The sequence below is a fragment of the Crassostrea angulata genome, chromosome 6 (assembly GCF_025612915.1).
Source record: "Crassostrea angulata isolate pt1a10 chromosome 6, ASM2561291v2, whole genome shotgun sequence".
Taxonomy (NCBI): Eukaryota; Metazoa; Mollusca; class Bivalvia; order Ostreida; family Ostreidae; genus Magallana; species Magallana angulata.
The window spans coordinates 2102854-2121735 of NC_069116.1; the positions used below are offsets into that span (position 1 = coordinate 2102854).

The window sequence follows — 18882 nt, forward strand, 5'->3', positions numbered from 1 at the left end:
GACGTCATTGCTTTACCTTTTGATTTACATATAAACAAAACAACAACCGTATCAATGGCCGATCATACACCGGAAGTCCTTCAGATGTCGCCCGTCGTCGGCATCGTAATCAAACGGCCGTACATCCTGCGGTATTCGTCAGCCATCAAGATAAATCGACGCTTGATTACATTTTATTCCTGGCAATATCAGGTTAATTATATAACTACAGTCACCATTTTGCATATTTTGTCGTCAAATCATCAGGTATACAACAATATCAGCCCGCAGTTCCCCCAGGTACATGCTTCCTCTGGTCCTATATCGGGAGAGAAATACTGTAACTTCAATATTTGGACAACAACACATATCGATCTGTTCTAATTGGCCGTAATTTATGATAACTCTTCGATTACAACTAAATTTACATCTTTTATTGAATCCAGAGTGGTTAGGAGAGACCTAACCAGCTAGCTACAGAGGCCCTCGCTTTCTTACTTTATTGGAATCGATGGGATTTGACAAATTACACTCAAACTTTCTGCTTATAATATCGGGGGATGCAAAGTCGTTCGAACGGTCATAGTAAAACTCGGATTTCATTTTATTACTCTGGACGAAGTTCATTGAACGGATTTCTCGGAATCTGATATTTTTCTTAACATACATACATATATATACTTATTATCTAATTTGGTATTTCCACTGTGCACAATCAAGTCGTATTATGCCTTTATTCATCGCTTGTCTATGAATGGGGAATATTGATTGATTGCAGCCGGAGTAAGAATCAAGGAGTAGAGGAACTTACGGACTTTTGTGCAACAAGTGCCCTGACTCCAGGCTTTTTATTCGTGATAACGAGCTTTGATACGGGAGAAATCAGCGGCCTGTCTGCACCGTGGACTGCAACACGTCCAAGGGGACCGAGGGTAAGTTCTCATCTAATCACTTCCTGCTTCCTCTTAATCCAGGATGTAAAGTTTGGCAGGAGAAAAGTTCCAGCAATGTGTGTATACTGTAACAAATGTTTCTGTTCAACCAACACTCATGAAAAAAAAATTGAATCAAAAATTTTAAAGTGTCTTAATTGTATGACAGGGTCTGATTTAATTTTAAAAGGTTGAAAGATAAGTTCTGAATTTAAAAAAAAAATGTATGTAAAGTGATGTATTCATGGAATTTCAAATCAGCACCTGATTTACTTATATCTTAATCTTTGTTAACAAATGGGAATTTTCATTTAGTAGAATTCTTTTATGGGTATTAATAAAGAGGTTCTCTTATACAACCAAATTTGAATCATACAAATATTTTTTTTTCAAGAAAAATAATAAATTTATCTTGAAGTATTTTTTTTCGATGTAAACGCGGAGATTTCATCTACTGTATGTTTGTAGGAGAAAGTGATGATGACCCCCCCAAAAAAAAAAAAAAAATTAAAAAAATTGATAATGATTGGTGTGAATTTATCATTTGTAATTGAGTGAAATAGCTGTATCAGCAGATGATTGTAGACAATAATGATATTATTGCTGTAAGGACACCTAGCGGCTTATGTGTGGAAACAAAGTATTATGTAGCACGCGATCTGCTACACTCAATGAATGAATTATAGCAATATTCTACTTTTACAGCTAAGGATTCGTAGTATTCTGTGTATGTTGATACACAGTTAGAGGTGGTACGTGATATTCGTAGTATGCCGTGTACGTTGATACACAGTTATAGGTGGTACGTGATATTTGTAGTATTCCATGTACGTTGATACACATTTATAGGTGGTACGTGATATTTGTAGTATTCTGTGTACGTTGATACACATTTATAGGTGGTACGTGATATTTGTAGTATTCTGTGTACGTTGATACACAGTTATAGGTGGTACGTGATATTCGTAGTATTCTGTGTACGTTGATACACAGTTATAGGTGGTACGTGATATTCGTAGTATTCTGTGTACGTTGATACACAGTTATAGGTGGTACGTGATATTCGTAGTATTCTGTGTACGCTGATACACAGTTATAGGTGGTACGTGATATTCGTAGTATTCTGTGTACGTTGATACACAGTTATAGGTGGTACGTGATATTCGTAGTATTCTGTGTACGTTGATACACAGTTATAGGTGGTACGTGATATTCGTAGTATTCTGTGTACGTTGATACACAGTTATAGGTGGTACGTGATATTCGTAGTATTCTGTGTACGTTGATACACAGTTATAGGTGGTACGTGATATTCGTAGTATTCTGTTTACGCTAAAACAAGCTTTAGTACAGTTTGTACCTATGTATGTATGGCTATCTATGATTCATAAGATTAGGGATGTCGCTATAACAATTTACAGGTTCCCGGGAATTCGCGTTAACAGAGTTTAACTGTAGTCGGCTGTGTTTCTGTATGTAGTTTGAGAACAAGGGATGTTTAAAGGACAGGTGACGCAATCACAAAAACATTGACCAACAAGTTGGATTGTGAGTGTGAAACATTCCCTACTACTCCAATCTGTTTCACAGCTATTGCTGGTCACGATTTTGGTCAAATTTTATTTTCCTGTTTTTGATGTTTACAATGCTTTCGTAGTGCTTTTCTAATGATCAACCAAAATTTGAGTGTCAGTGTAAAGTTATAAGAAAGATATTCTTTGTTATAATCTCGATTTACAAGCAAGATAATCTTTGTTATAATCTCGCAAACGAAGCGTAATTTGCTTATTTAATTACAAATAAAGTTTGACTGAATGGGTCTTTACTATGGTGTCTTACATACACACATGTTAAGACTTTTCTTTATATTTTCTTTCGATTTGACAATGAATATACATGTTTTTGTTTTTTGTTTTTTTAAAACAATTTATAGGTCGAAAGAGCGTGTTTGAGATAGGCATTTGTTGTGCTAATCAACACGATATTAAAGCAAAAATAGTCATTAACAGTTCAATATTATTGGACTTCAAGTTCCCGAATACACCATTTTATCTAAATGACTTCGACATTAAAGCTAATCCTCTGCTGACAAATGTAACATTCTTTAAAAAAAGAACATTATGCTTTACGCTAGAAGGTTTTGCCATTATTTGTCAAAAATTCAATACATGTAATTTGTTTACCGCATGGTGCACCTCTCGGGTCAATTGAAAACTGAAAAGGTCAAGGACGATAAGAGCCTCCCTGGAGTGGTGTAGTACAAGTGTATTCTGCTGATTTGTATAGCATTGTAATAGAAAGTAAAATGTCAACTGGAAAATTGACATATTGCTGCTATGATATAATGAAGTTACATCGCTGATTATTGAGTGCGGACCGATACGGTATCTCTCCCGGGGACTAATTATAAACTCATTTGTGGGAAACATCCGCTTCTGTATCAATCCGCAATCATAGCGCACTTTTAATTCTGTCAAATTTTAGAAATATAAATGATGAATTTTATGCTTAGAAAAGCATTAAAATAAAATTGGAACAAAAAACAAGGTTTTTCTTTCGACATTGTTTTATTTTCAAAAGAATTTAAGGGATTTCTGAGAGAGAGAGAGAGAGAGAGAGAGAGAGAGAGAGAGAGAGAGAGAGAGAGAGAGAGAGAGAGAGAGAGAGAGAGAGAGAGAGAGAGATTAACAAAATAATGAAGGTATAATGAGGGAACAAGGACCCCCTCGTTATGGGATTTTCCGGAAATTGCATGCCACGGGACACTTCTCCCTAATGCGTGCATTATCGGTGTGTTTAGACCTGACCGGGCATGAAATGAAAACGGCCAAATGATTATGATTACAGAAGCATAAAGTTTATGATTGCTGCAACTGAACAATTTCTAGCCATAGAATGTCATGAAAAATTTTAAAGAAATATTTTTTTCTTCAAAATTTCATTTGCAAATCAATCCCACGAATGTTAGCTAATTGCACCCAAATGGACCAAAAACGCTTTTAAAAGTTTTGCAATGCTGCAATAAACATGCAAAAGTAATGTCCAGTAATTTGTTGATCTTGAAGAACCTGGTTATGTCCATTATCTTATGATGAATCATGTAGAAAACCATTTTGTGTTTTTGGATAACGACCGGGGTGAAATCGATGGTCCGGCGCTACAAGGACTGGATAGAGGAAAAGAGCATTTATTCTTTTTATCCTGACGTACAGCATATTGGAGTTCCCTGGGGAAAGAATATGATATCTACATGAATATTGATCAGAGCGTCACATTAATAATCAAAAGGAGTACAACGGACGGCAACAATTGGAGCTGTCGGGATAAGGGCCCTTCTTTGTGCTCCCTCTGTAAGCCACGGCATCAATGTATGCCATTCCTCAAAACATCATTATCTCCAACATAGCGAGCCGAATTAAAAACCGAAATATCAGCTCAATACATAATTTGATCGCTGCTTTATTGATGACAAAGTATGTCTTATACAACTTATGACACAGACTCTAATACAGACTATCGAATGTAACAACACTGATACATAAACAAGGATTTTCTTTATCAGAGAATGAGTTGCTTGGTACCAAACAAAACACGTATCCATATGTACATGTATATACAAAAGGTGGGGGTTCACTTATCAGAAATACTAAAACACATACACTATCAATCATACATAAGAATAAAAGGCAAGTATCCTTATATATACATACATGTAGATAAAAGTATACGCACATACACATTAAAATTATTTACCTATTTAATTCATTCATATACATAAGGTATAAATGCAGGTACTGAAAAAACATAGCCATACACGTATATACTCTAGAAAGAAATGCACGTACCAGGGGCACGTACTTATACACGTATATACACTAGAAATAAATGCACGTACCAGGGGCACGTACTTATACACGTATATACACTAGAAATAAATGCACGTACCAGAGGCACGTACTCATACACGTATATACACTAGAAATAAATGCACGTACCAGAGGCACGTACTCATACACGTATATACACTAGAAATAAATGCACGTGCCAGAGGCACGTACTTATACACGTATATACACTAGAAATAAATGCACGTACCAGAAGCACGTACTCATACACATCTTATTGAGGTGGGGTTCTGTTAGCAATCATGTTTTGTTAAAAAAACGTTTTTGTTTATGATCCAGTGAGTAATTTTATATTTCAATGCTTACAAACTCTCTGCTCCGAATACAATGGATATTGAATTTTATATCTGATTTTTAAAAATCACATTAAACGATTCGCCACTATAACTTTTCACAAAGTCAGTTACTAGTATTCCTTAACGTATGGAAGAGCAGTCGGAGTCCGAACGGACATTGTCTGATCCCCTCGTTTCTATGTACACTTGTAACGGGTCTTATATATTGTACACCAATTTTTTTTGTACTTGAATGCTTAAACATTTAATCTCAATTATCGAAAATTAGTGAAATCGTTGATTAAGGTACTGAGTTAAGACATCCCTACAATAAATATAACACCACAAACATTCAACGCCTACTGTTGTAGGAGTAAGTAAACTAGCTGCAGTAGAATTATCGTTTCTTGGAGACTTAGCGGCAGGTCGATATGATGACATGGCCGAGCCGTGATATGACGACATGGTTAAGCCGTGATATGACGACATGGCTGGGCCGTGATATGACGACATGGCTGGGCCGCGATATGATGACATGGCTGGGCCGCCACACTGAAGTCTGAAACGATTGGTTACACAGAGATTACGGGGCGCCCCCACACGTGCGGAAGGAGAAATGCAGCCAATTACTACAGATTAAATAAAAAGTTAACTATTATGCAATTCGTTATTGACATAAATAGGCATCTCCCCTTAATTAGCACACGGTAGATAAGACTGTTCAGCGCATTTATCAATGAATTAAGTGTATCATACATGTACATATCGATCAATCAGACTTTCTGTATGTCAGACGCTGGCTGATCACTGTGTATCATAAGGATTGCTTGATCAAGAATTAAAAGGAACCATAACTATAACTCATCTGAGAGCAATATATTTCTGAAGATTTACAAATGGATCTACAGCCATTCATGTAAAATGGCAGATGTAGTAATTACTAAACATATTCAATAAGTATAGTAAAAAATTTAAACCCCCAAAGTATTGAACTCTTTTTCGTATACTAGTACTTTTTACATGTACATCGGAGCAATCGATTTCAAATTAAACGTAATAAACGATGTCTTTAATGATGAAGATAAAAATGAAAGAATTGTGGCTGCTGATTATGACAGGTTTTCATTTTCCGCCATGACGATTCTTTAGAAATGAGACAGAGTGACGGATCCCGCCATTCAAACACAACTTCCGGTGTTTATTGAGTCGTCACTCGGGGTTTTAAATTTCAGCACTAAATCAAGTTGCTGAATTATTGAACACCATTTCTATTAAATGCGATATTGAAATAACAAAATTACGCAATTAATTAAAACCAGCCATTGAGGAGGTACTCTTGTTAGTTACTTTATTATTTATTGCTCCAAACTGGGATTTCAAAACATAATTTTTTTTCCAGTCATCGAAGGAGAACAAGATGTTTGGGCCATTGACATGAACTCCCCCGTATTACTGATATGGACTTTCCTGTCGATTCTGGTCTCTGCCCTCGGAACTTACTCCTTCATCCAGCCCATCTGGATCGTCACTCCAAATCAGACCGGAAGTTTCGGGCTAATCAGCACGTGCGTCACGGTTCTAGACGTCGTCAGTCAGGACTTTGGAAAGCAACGTTGTGAGTTCTATGGCGGATATTTCAACCTGGGCAGTCTCCCGTCCGGGGCGTGGCAGGCGTCGTGCACTCTTTTTGGTGGCGGATGTATATTGCTGTGCTGCGGTGCGTTCCTGGCGGTGTGTACGTCATGCATTCCTAACGACGCCGTCAAATCCGTCACTGTCATGGCGGGCTACGTGCAGTTCATCGCAGGTAAGACCAAAACAAGTTAAAGGAACCTAAGTCAACAATAATATGGATGATTTCCGTTTATTTATGATGAATTCAAAATTCTGAACCCAACACAATAGACCAATCCACACGTTACAAAAGTTATGTCCTTTGGCGGTCATCTTTGAGGGGAAACCCCATGGATTTATCACAGTAGCCTTTGTAGAGGTTTGTATCTAAATGTCATTTGACGCTAAATATCTGTTTTCTGCATGAATTTTGATTGCACCAGGATGGGGCAACCCACACATTGAAGGAATAAATCAAATTCAAAGAGATTTCATCACAGGACGCCCAAATATTTGTTTCCATAACGAAAGGAAAAGTTTAGTGTTTTTTTGGTGTTACCCCGCAAAGAGAAACAACTTTTGCAAGGTGTGGATATGACTTTCTCTTATTCCAAATAAAGAAGATTGTATAAAGTCTAGAATAAATAATAATATACACAAGCAAAAATATATCAAGGTTTAATTAATATATCAAGGTTTAATTAAACCCCCCGCTCTGTGAACCGAGTTTCTACATGCATCTAAGGTCAAGGTCATCGAATATCTCAAGCTTCACACAAAAAGTGCTGGTGGGAAGTGAATATGGGCAGTGACCTTGAAATAAGTGTCAATTCATAGCAAAGGTGACTGCATTTATCTCTGTTTGGCCTTAAACTTCAAACCTCAACCATAAGGCACTTGTAATTTAAGTATGTGCTGTGACCGTGAATCTAAAGTTTCGATGTCAGCAGAGTTCAATATTACAGCAGATTTTTGCGAAACCGAGTCGGGAAGATTTATTTTCATCTTAGTCATATCTGGCTCATATTTCACGAATACTCATGGTTAAAAGAATGCACGATAATATTGCTATTGAATACACGCTTTACGAGAGCAATATCATGTAGTTTGTAGTGTTGACGCATATACTAGTATTCATTTGTGGCGTTGTTTATCATTTAAAATGTTTTCATGTTCAGGAGGAAAATGTTAAAATACCGTGCATGTCTAGGGTTTTTTTTCCGGATTGAATTGTTTGCGTCTTGATTAAAAAGGGTATTGGATGGGGTCTATTCTTTTTTATTTTTGGCGACTCTTTACAGTTTCTTAATCGACGAGTATAAGAGTGTCGATACTTGTTTTGCTGTTGAATATTATATAAATAGTGCCTGTTTGGGAGGGTAACAGTTGAAATTGACACCCCGAGAAAACCATTGTCAACCGACGCGAAGCGGAGGTTGACAATGGTTTTCGAGGGGTGTCAATTTCAACTGTTATCCTCCCAAACAGGCACTATTTATTTTGTTATACTGAATGTCTTTTTTAAAATTTTTAAGAAAATTTTACTGCTTTTATATAGGAATAACGTGAATTCTACAGCGAACCGTACGCGCATAATTTTCGCGCATGTAACATTTTTTAATGTTACCCGTTGCCAAGTGCGTTGCTAACGCTGAGGGTAATAGTAAATATTATTAACTGCGTCTTAACCAATCAGATTTCAGTATTTAACATGAAAGTATAACAATAGTATATATTTACATTATTCAGTGTCTTTGTCTGTGATAACACTACGTATCGATTTTGTACTATATAACCCATAATACAAATGACGCCAAATTGAGGCGCCGGCGGGGCTTGCTTATTTATATTATAGATTTAATCGTGCGCTGGCCTAAAATTATATAAATATAAGTAATAAGGAATTATCACCTCATAATACTCAAAGAATGATTCCTTATTTGCGCTTGAAAGGTTGCAATTTACAATGTACTTAAAAGTATAGAAATTTTGATTAAAAACATTTAGACACAAAGCATCGGTACGAAGGCAAAACCGTGTATTGCCAATCAAATACTAATATTTTGATTGTATTAGAAACATTGCCATGTTCTTACTCACAGCATGTATTTACTGCTGTTTTAGTTATAAAATCATCGTAGATTGACAAGCCATGATCCAAACACATCGTACGTAATTCTATTTTATGAAAAGCTTATTCAATAAAGTAGAATACTAATTTGTTTGTCAGTGTGCTACCTAACATCCTTCAAACGCGGGCGTAAATTTGCTCGATTCAATTATAGAGGCCCTGATTTATAATACCGGCGCTTTGTGCGTGATTTCTGGCCCTCCAAATAATAGGCAGTGATTTATTACAGGAATTTCCTCCCATTAGTAAATATGTTTTGTTTTGTGATTGTTTCCCAACCTGTCAGAGAATCGATGTCTTATACAAATTACACTTGTATCGGGTTTCCTTGAGCTTCGTTAATTCAATACTTTCAAATGACAACTAGTTACAGTAGGGCTATAAATGGACAACTGATCAACTTCATATTCGATGCGGACACTTTTTTGTATTGACTTTTTGACGTCAACAAGTGCTTATGAGCTGAATGAAAACCATCCCGCTAAGAACCGAAATAATTGTTTGGAGAGAGAGAGAGAGAGAGAGAGAGAGAGAGAGAGAGAGAGAGAGAGAGAGAGAGAGAGAGAGAGAGAGAGTTTGTTTGTTTTATGTTCGTAACAATAACCAGGAACATTATATAAAAGGCTAATCTATCATCATATCTTACCACATGAAGCCATGTATTTATATATTGATCGATTGCTATGAAAAAACTATACATAAAATATGTTCTTCCAGAACCTTTCATATCGTGTTCCCTGTATAACGACATTAATTTGAAAACTACTCGTTTTTTAACTTTTTAGTTTTCGTCTTCCGTTTCCAGTCTTATGGATCATTTTTTGCATTTCAGTACTTTGATTTTAAATTGCTCCTCATCACAAATATCGTTTGGCTATAAGAATATTAGTCATGATTATCAAATAACACTCTCTAATTCTATTTTTCTACAAAACACTGCAAAATTGTAGCTGGTGTTTGCTTAGTTGGGCTAAATCGTGTCAATTTAGATCATTATTACGTAATACACACATGGCAATAGTTATGGCACGCCAAGTTCACAAATATGAGCTATATAATATAGTTTCACAGGAAATTTCATAGGAAATTTGGTTTATCGGTTGTAAACTGTAGTTTACGGACAGAAAACTATAGTTAACAACAATAATCTATAATTCTCATTTGTAAACCATAGACCATCTATGTTTTAGAAGTGTAAAACTATAATTAACGCTGAAAAAACCCCAACCATTTGCAGTTGCAAAACAAAATTTATCTGATAAATGTAGTTTAATGATTGTGAAACTATGATTAGGAACTCTTATCTATAGTTAACAAATGTAAAGAATAGTTTACATGACTCTATATTTATCGGAGAAATCAATATATTGTTAACGTTTTTTTACAAACAGGAATTTCTTAAACTATAGTTTACAACCATTAAATATGGTCTTACATATGAAAACTATAGTTAACGATTTTTTAAATATAGTTTGCAGTTCGTAAACTACAGTTAACAATCGATAAACCTAGTATATCAACTGTGAAACTAAATGAATAGTTAATTTTTGTGAATTTGGCGTGCCATACTTGGTGCCACTCTCGAGAGTGGGAGTTTCGTGTTATGGAATAAGTGCGCGTTATTTTTATTTGTTTGATTTATCGCTACACGTGAATGTACTGTGGTGTACTGTGATGACGGTCATTAAGAGACAGGATGGGACCTTCAGCTTGATTTGTGAATCATTTAATATTTATTCATTTGATGAGATATCGGCGCGTCTGATTGGTCGAAAAATTTCTTTGATACCTGCATCAATAAAATTTTCTCCGGATCTACTTTTCTTAACTGTTCTGATCTAACACTATTTATAGAACGGGAATTTCCAAGATAAACACTATCAACAAAATGTAAAGTTGTGTCTGTTTTATTGTCAGCAAACAAAATGCAACCTTGTGAATATAAAAAAATGAAAGTTTAACCTTCAAAAATAAACAAAACACATTATTTGATTCACGAAATAGAGAATTGAGCGTCTTCTCACGATTTCGTCTGCTTGAGATCAATCAACATTTACAGCGAGGCTGGCTGTTCCTTTTCCAGGAATATTATAACGAACATATAGGCCTATAAACTTTCACGGTAACACTGCTGTTCAAATTTGGTAACGATGATTTTTGAATTTACACACGTACATCATCTGTCATCAGAATAAGCGTCGTAAAGAAAAGCTATGAGTAATGCATCAACTCCTTCGGCGCATTGCAAGCGGCAGAAATACCATTTAAGTACATCACTGGCTATCTAGTTACCACAACGTTTACAAAAGTCGCGTATACATACTATTCTCTGTCGACATATCAGCTATTTTCATCCACGATCGCCTTTCCTTGGATGGTTATGTCCAGTTGCATATTCCAGCGATCTCACATGAAAACTAGTTTTATTACGAGTTTTTCTGCACAGTGAATAATATCACAAGCTATCGCATGTATTTTCTTTTCGTTTTCAATTCAGCCGGTTCAGATTTTAACTCACTATTTGTGTTTAATCCTTTAATTCAGCTCAATAGCTCTGCATCTGAAGGCGCATCCATTTTGAATATTGTTGCTGTTGTTGTTTTGTATTCATACGCGCCGCTTCATTTACATTATTTACATTTTTGATCAATGACACTTCACATTTTTTTATTTGAAAATATTTTATTAAATGATAAGAAATGAATATAATAATTTTTCTATTGATCGACGTATCAAAGAAAAAATTGACCGGAAAACTTTTTCATCAATGCGCTACGCGCATTGATGAAGTTTTCCGGTCAATTTTTTCTTTGATACTTCGATCAATAGAAAAATTATTATCTTCATTTCTTAAATCCGTCATGGCATCAGAGAGGGGAACCGGAAGTCTAGAAATGGCGATAGCAGACGGCATTCGTTGTCGAAAGCGTCATCAACGGTTCTGACATTATTCCGAGCCCAATGTTTGATATCTCACAAAACGCGGCGACATACACAGGATTAAAGAGGATCTTAACTTTGAGAGATATGACAGAATATCGACTCCACAAAGACTTTTTATTTCACACAGTTTATCCGGTATTACGTCAAAGACCAATTCTTTTAATATGCTTGCTTCTTTCTTCTTGATAACATTTTTATGATTAAGAAACGAAGTACAAAAGAAGAGTTCTAAAAGTCTGTTCTGGTATAGATTTACCACCAAATCGTTTATCGGGACATCCTCATGGTATGTGTATTATTTGCAAGCACTTAGCATGCATGTAGTTTTTAAAAGCGGGAACCAAATCTACCGTAGCATCTTGATAAGTAAAAAATAAAAAAAGGGGTGATGCTCACCGACTTCGCCAATTTCAAATTCTGATTCATTGAATGGGGAAATAAGGGAATGGTTTAAACGAAAATGGAATTGTGTAAATTTGAGACAAAATGTGCCCCTCTCCCAACACACGTGGTCTTGTTTGATATTATATAAATAGTGCCTGTTTGGGAGGGTAACAGTTGAAATTGACACCCCGAGAAAACCATTGTCAACCGACGCGAAGCGGAGGTTGACAATGGTTTTCGAGGGGTGTCAATTTCAACTGTTATCCTCCCAAACAGGCACTATTTATTTTGTTATACTGAATGTCTTAATTTTTAAGAAAATTTTACTGCTTTTAAATAGGAATAACGTGAATTCTACAGCGAACCGTACGCGCATAATTTTTGCGCATGTAACATTTTTTAATGTTACCCGTTGCTAAGTGCGTTGCTAACGCTGAGGGTAATAGAAAATATTATTAACTGCGTCTCAACCAATCAGATTTCAGTATTTGACATAAAAGTATAACAATAATTACTTAAGTTTATTAGGTCCTGATCGGAAGGGGGGGGGTCTCGGGTATAGTAACTGCGAGGCCCTCACCTTGCATCCTATATCCTCGCGTTAAATATAACTAACATCTCCCTCCTAAATTTTCTTTCTTCTCTCAATGCAAGGATCTATAGGGGGTCTAGAGACCGTAGCAGCAGAGCAACCAACAAGGACTGCAGCTTACCGAAAAAAATATTGACTCGCGGCTGTCAGTCTGTTTTCTGACAGCAACAGTTTTGCAGTTAGAGAGTCCGGACCCTCCTCATCCCTGAAATTTCAGACTCATTTATTGAATTCACATCCTAAAACAAGCATTCTGAGAGTATTGCATAAGCAATACACGTCCCCTGCCGGTATGTAGAAATTTGTGAAAACGATCCACTGTTATGCAGAATATCAATTCTTACCGTCTCAACAGACCAACCCGATAACGAACCCGATTTTAATAATACAAAAAACCCTGTCGATTAAATTTACAACACAATGCTTGATACTATTTTACAGAACTTATTTGTTTGTTAGAAACAATAAAAGGAATGGTCCAAGTAATGCACGATATTATTACTGAAAATATACTTTCCTCGTTTATTTGATACACACCGAGCCCGATAACGAACCCGAACATTAAAAAATTGGAATATAAAAAATTAATTTTCGTGAAAATATGTCAACCAGACGCTACAAAAGTGTAAATTTGATCTGTAGTTTGATATTTTGAAGCTGCTCAGCAAGTTTCATATCATTCGTCCAACGCATAAAGAAAAAAAAACAGTGGAAAACTGAAATGGGACAGACAGACGGACGGACAGACGGACGGACGGACGGACTGACGGACGCAGAGGAAAGCTATAATCCCCTCCGGTGAAACCGGTAGGGGACTAATAACCGACAATAGGCCTCGGGTACTCCTTTTGGAACTCTCTCTCTCTCTCTCTCTCTCTCTCTCTCTCTCTCTCTCTCTCTCTCTCTCTCTCTCAGAGGATATCTCTGGGAGATCCAAGTATTGTTGTCCAAGACCGTTAATAAGGGAACTCTTCCCGATGGAAGTGTGACAGGTCTTGTATAAAGTGGGATAACTCCAATTTATCATAGTGAATGTGAGTTGCAGAAGGAAGAGTTACGTTGTTTTATAGTGCGTATATTTGTAGATGTTTAGGGGATGGGTGGTAACTTATGGTTTTAATCAACTCTCAATTTAAAAAATACATGTATATTCATAAAATGTTAATATTTTGTAAGATGAATAAGAATGTTGGATTTGGAATGTAGTAACTAGATAGGATTTTCTTAAAAAGAACACAAACTTGTTAGCTTTTCTAAGCCTCAAATATAAAGTATGAGTGGAAAAAACTGTAATAAAAACTATATTTGGTTAATTAGACTCTCCGAAGTTAAATCTAGGTTTAACGCCGCCCGCGCGTAGGTTTAAGAGAAATCGTCGTTTAAAAAACAAACAAGGCACTTTTTAAAATTTTTATCTTTTCCAGTTTGATTTTTTAAAACTAAAATCAGTGGCGTCGGAAGCAAATTGAAAGTGGGGCGGGGGGGGGGGGGCTAGACTAATCCTCAGAAATCTTGACAAGCCCCCCCAGCCCCCCCCCCCCCCGGTTCTAACGCCTATGAAAATACTACAATCTGTAGAAAAACGAAACGTCTTGGGGACACTATAGATGATTCATTGGATACTCTACGAGATTGTCTTTATAACTGACACCTTAATCACTAACATATAGTCTAAGTGGAATAAATACTCACTGTATTATTAATGTAAATTTAAAAAAAAATGGCTTGTTTGTTTTTATTTTATCGCCCTCCCTCCGAGACAGGTTTGTTATTTTGAAGGTGACATTTAACGTAAAATTACCTTGGTCAGCATAACTATTTTTCTTATTTGTCAGTCTTTTTATTAGATATATCAGACGCATAGAATAAGTGACAATATATCTTTTTTGAGTTAAAAAACCCCCCCTAGGAATTCGAGATTTTTTATTATATTCAATATCTTTCTTCGATACTAACATCTGCCAGAATATGTGTCAATACTCAGTAATTTATCAAAGTAAATATCTGTGTAAGTACATGCAGTACCTATGAAAGCCATGACGTTTCATGTGTAAGTGTTGTCCAACGAACCCATTGGTATTCAATTTAGTTCCAACGGAATATAATGATTGTTTTGTGATGTACACATATATGTATATGATAGGTAAAGTTGGATATGAAACAAAATCGCATAAAAAAATCACAGAATATTTATCTTATTACATAAATTATTCTTTCTATTTTAATAAAATGCGCAATTTTTACCTATTAATAAGACAACATAATCAAAAAGCTTTTTCGTAAGCGTTTATAACTATAATGCGGATTAATATCAATGGTGAACCCAGTTTTAAGTAAACTAGGACTGATTAAAAAACATTTTAAGACAACGTCCGTCCTCTTTCTTGTTATACACCGATTCTAAAATATGTTTGTTGTTGACAAATTTTCGATATTTTTACCTCTTACCCTACCTTCTGTGACTGTCGATTTAAATGTGTTGGATTTTAGAAGTATTCTATGGACTTTAATAACCCGACATGTTTCCGTAGACAGTCGATAGAAATCTCGTTTCCGCCATATTGCGGTTTATAATTTGTCACTCGCCGACTACAGAAATATAGACGGCAACCACGTGACACATTTTATACAATTACTGCATGTGAAAACTATTCAAGAGAGCACCATATGATATAGAAATAGAAGTCTGACTCTACTCGATGGATCATTGATTTCACAGTAAATAGGTCGTACATTATTTCCAACAATAATGGCCTCCTTAACGGAGGAACTCTGCATCTCTTCCCCAGTTTTATTGTGGTTGATAAAGGAGGGATTCAATTGGCTGATCTGGATTAGGGGAATTCCCAGACGTCATTATCATACCTTGTAACCGTACACCCGGAGTCCTCGGTAACTCGACATTTTATGCACACTGAAATCTGCAATTATCATATTGATATCTCCGATTTGTCCCGGAAGACGTGAGGTTGGTTTCTATTCGCGAGTTTTCTTGACAATTATTAATGATTACAAGGAAAGAACACATCCGAGATTACTATTTCAATCAGAGTTTAATTACAGCCCACATGATTACGCCAGAAAAAATTCTCTTTTTATACATTTCAAGATGGAAACCAAGAATGTAGCACAATGAATGCAAGAAAAATTGTGTAGAGACCGCAAAGAAGTTATTTATTTGATTTAATTCTAGTGAGTTCACAACATTTTACAGTCTGGTATAATACTAAAACACCTTCAAGAGTTAAGATAAATCAAATTTGGAATATGTTAACAAAACAATAGTAGTATCCTGTTGATCGTAGAAATTCAGTTTAGAACTGCATAAATTACAAATTGTTTTTGGTAAGAAAGAGGGAGATGTTTAAAAAAAACCGTAAAAATGCAATGTGAATTAATTTAGATAAAAACATCCACAACAAATATCAACAACACTTTAAAAAACAGTTACTGTATTTAAAAAATAAGACAAAGAGTAATTCTTAAGGCAAATGATTTAAAAATTGGTTATTCATTTTTTCTATTCTTAAAAACAATCATACAATCGTTAATCAAATTAAATTCAAGCTTTCTCTTTCTCTCTGTTTCTCTAACTTAAAAGCAATCAATTTTGCCGAATCAAGCAATTAAAACAAATTACATGCAAGGTTTCACAGCATAATGCACAGCAATTGGCAGACTATCGTCTTAGAAATGATTCACCCGATCACGGGGGGACGCAGGAATGCGGGCCAGCAAGCAATGTGTTGCTCCAAATCATCTCTCATTTGGCAAACTGTCGCTTTATTTAATCAAACTCTCCATTTTCAGAGAACTCAATGCAAATCCCCTGGGAACTTTTAACGCTGGCGAAAAATTGTGAAAATATTTGATGATAATTAGTGGAGTGAGTTGACACCTGCAGCCGATACTTGTCGCACTTTGAATGGATGACACCGAAATATAGTGCTATAGTCTGTATCAGTTTACGGGAAAACATGAATGAAACCTACTCACCGCGTGGAGGCCCGGATATAGGACTGTTTCAGGAACAGGCTATAATTAGCTCTGACTCACGGGATTGATGCTGATAGCGTGGACACCGTCCAATCAAATCCCAAGGGAACCATTTTGTCACGAGAAGATATTCCGAGAGGATAAAAGAGAAATTGCTCATTTTAACCTTAATTGTGAATTCAATGATTCAATTAGAAAATGAGCAAACGAGTTAAAACAACGCCGGGCAGTGACTCCATTCCTCGACTTCTGACTCACTTAATGTGTTCTGTTGGCTAATCTTGGCCAATAATCTCCCTACATAATTCATACTAGTAATTTTATCGTTTTCTTCCTAACAAGACATCGATTTTGGGTTTTAGTTTAATTAGCTTCGAATTCTTTTAGCTATTTGATACTCTTGCAATTCTCTGGAATTCTTCAACTACTGCTCCATGGACTTTAAACAAACTGTAGTGCCCAAGCTCCATCAGAATTCCTTCAAAATGTTTGATATGCCTTACTTTCCATGAAAAAGGAAATAATATTGTGGGTATGTGTGCTGGTTTTAAAATTAAAATTAATGGTTGTATTCCTGACTATGAGGATAATAGTTATCGACTGGATTTCTCTGGCGTGACAATTCCGTGTTTGGTTCCTATGGCGAATTTACACCCGCTCTCTGTCAGAATGAATTGATGTATTCTGATTTTTACTGCAGCAATCTTAATATTCTTTCCGACATTACAGTTTTTGATGACAAAAGTTGTCCTTGATGTTGAGAGTCGAAGAGATCGTGTAGGATTGAAGATTATTAGCCATTTCATTTCTAACAAGACACAAAAAAGACCTTAACCAAAACAAATATGTTCCTGTTGTAATTCTAAAAACGTATAATGCTCCTCTATTAGACTTTAATTATTGTATGAAAGAATGATTTTCTGTGGATTTATTGAAACATAATGTAAGCTCAACAATAACCAATACGAAGTGGCAAGAAATACATGATTGTTGTCTGTTTGTATGATTTTGATGGCGAAGTTATAATTTTTCAACTAATCGGAAGTGTAACCGTCCGGCCAAACCAAACGTAATATGTTTCTTCCTTACTCTACATTTGAATCAAATACTAAAATTCTATCACCTACTTAAACTGTGACAAGGTTATTACTATAAAATTTGAATTTACCGGGTGGCAGTACTAGCAAATACAAAATTTACAACATGACATTATTTTGATTTTTTTTTTCAAATACATCTAGTTTATCAAGAAGTGGATAAAATTGACTTTGCTGCTAAATCTGTGGTTTTCCTTTCAGTGCTGGTGATGATTGCCGGTCTTTTCATTTATCCTTTGGGATTCAATTCCAAGTTCATCCGGAAACATTGCGGGGGCGGATCCAGTATGTACAATAGTGACCAGTGTGAGGTGGGCTGGGGCCTCGTTCTGGCGGTGGTGGGGACAGCTCTGGCAATGTTTTGTCCTGTCCTGTCTCATTATACAGACATGCAAACCACGGATCTTCTCTGATGCCAAGCATCTTTGTTGTATAGTACTTCATTATGCATTTACCACCATATTATGTAATGTATGTGTGTTTACTTGTTAGATTGCATTAAATGTGGGGGCATTGATTGCTAGCTGTGGTTGAGTTAGTTCGGTACAGATTTTATATGATATTCAAATAAACGACAAAGAACTGCAACGACCCCACTGGTTTCTGGGCGTGGATTACAAGATATATATTATTACTGGGCGTGGATTACAAGATGTATATTATTACTGGGCGTGGATTACAAGATGTATATTATTACTGGGCGTGGATTACAAGATGTATATTATTACTGGGCGTGGATTACAAGATGTATATTATTACTGGGCGTGGATTACAAGATGTATATTATTACTGGGCGTGGATTACAAGATGTATATTATTACTGGGCGTGGATTACAAGATGTATATTATTACTGGGCGTGGATTACGAGATGTATATTATTACTCCATGGGAAGCTCCAACTGCAATAGTAGCTCAATTCAGAGACATCACGTTGATTTTTATTGCGCCTATACTGATTCATTCATAGGATATCACGATGGTACAATGGTACATGTATGCAGAAAATTGGTACACATTAATAAGAAAAAATCCA

The 18882-nt window shown here is 35.9% G+C and overlaps 1 protein-coding gene across 1 annotated transcript; it reads left to right on the forward strand.

Annotated features, from left to right (window-relative positions):
- Nucleotides 1-406: 406 nt before the first annotated feature.
- Nucleotides 407-18446, forward strand: LOC128186550 (LHFPL tetraspan subfamily member 2a protein-like). Its single transcript, XM_052856369.1, has 3 exons — nucleotides 407-911; nucleotides 6491-6898; nucleotides 18050-18446. Exons 2-3 carry the CDS (start codon nucleotides 6526-6528, stop codon nucleotides 18259-18261), a joined length of 585 nt encoding a protein of 194 aa, XP_052712329.1. The 5' UTR covers nucleotides 407-911; nucleotides 6491-6525; the 3' UTR covers nucleotides 18262-18446.
- The last annotated feature ends 436 nt before the right edge of the window (nucleotides 18447-18882 follow it).

Coding starts and splice junctions, on each gene's coding strand:
- LOC128186550 (XM_052856369.1), top strand. CDS start 6,526: ATGAACTCCCCCGTATTACTGATATGGACTTTCCTGTCGATTCTGGTC. Junction 6,899..18,049: donor CTACGTGCAGTTCATCGCAG/GTAAGACCAAAA, acceptor TTTTCCTTTCAG/TGCTGGTGATGATTGCCGGT.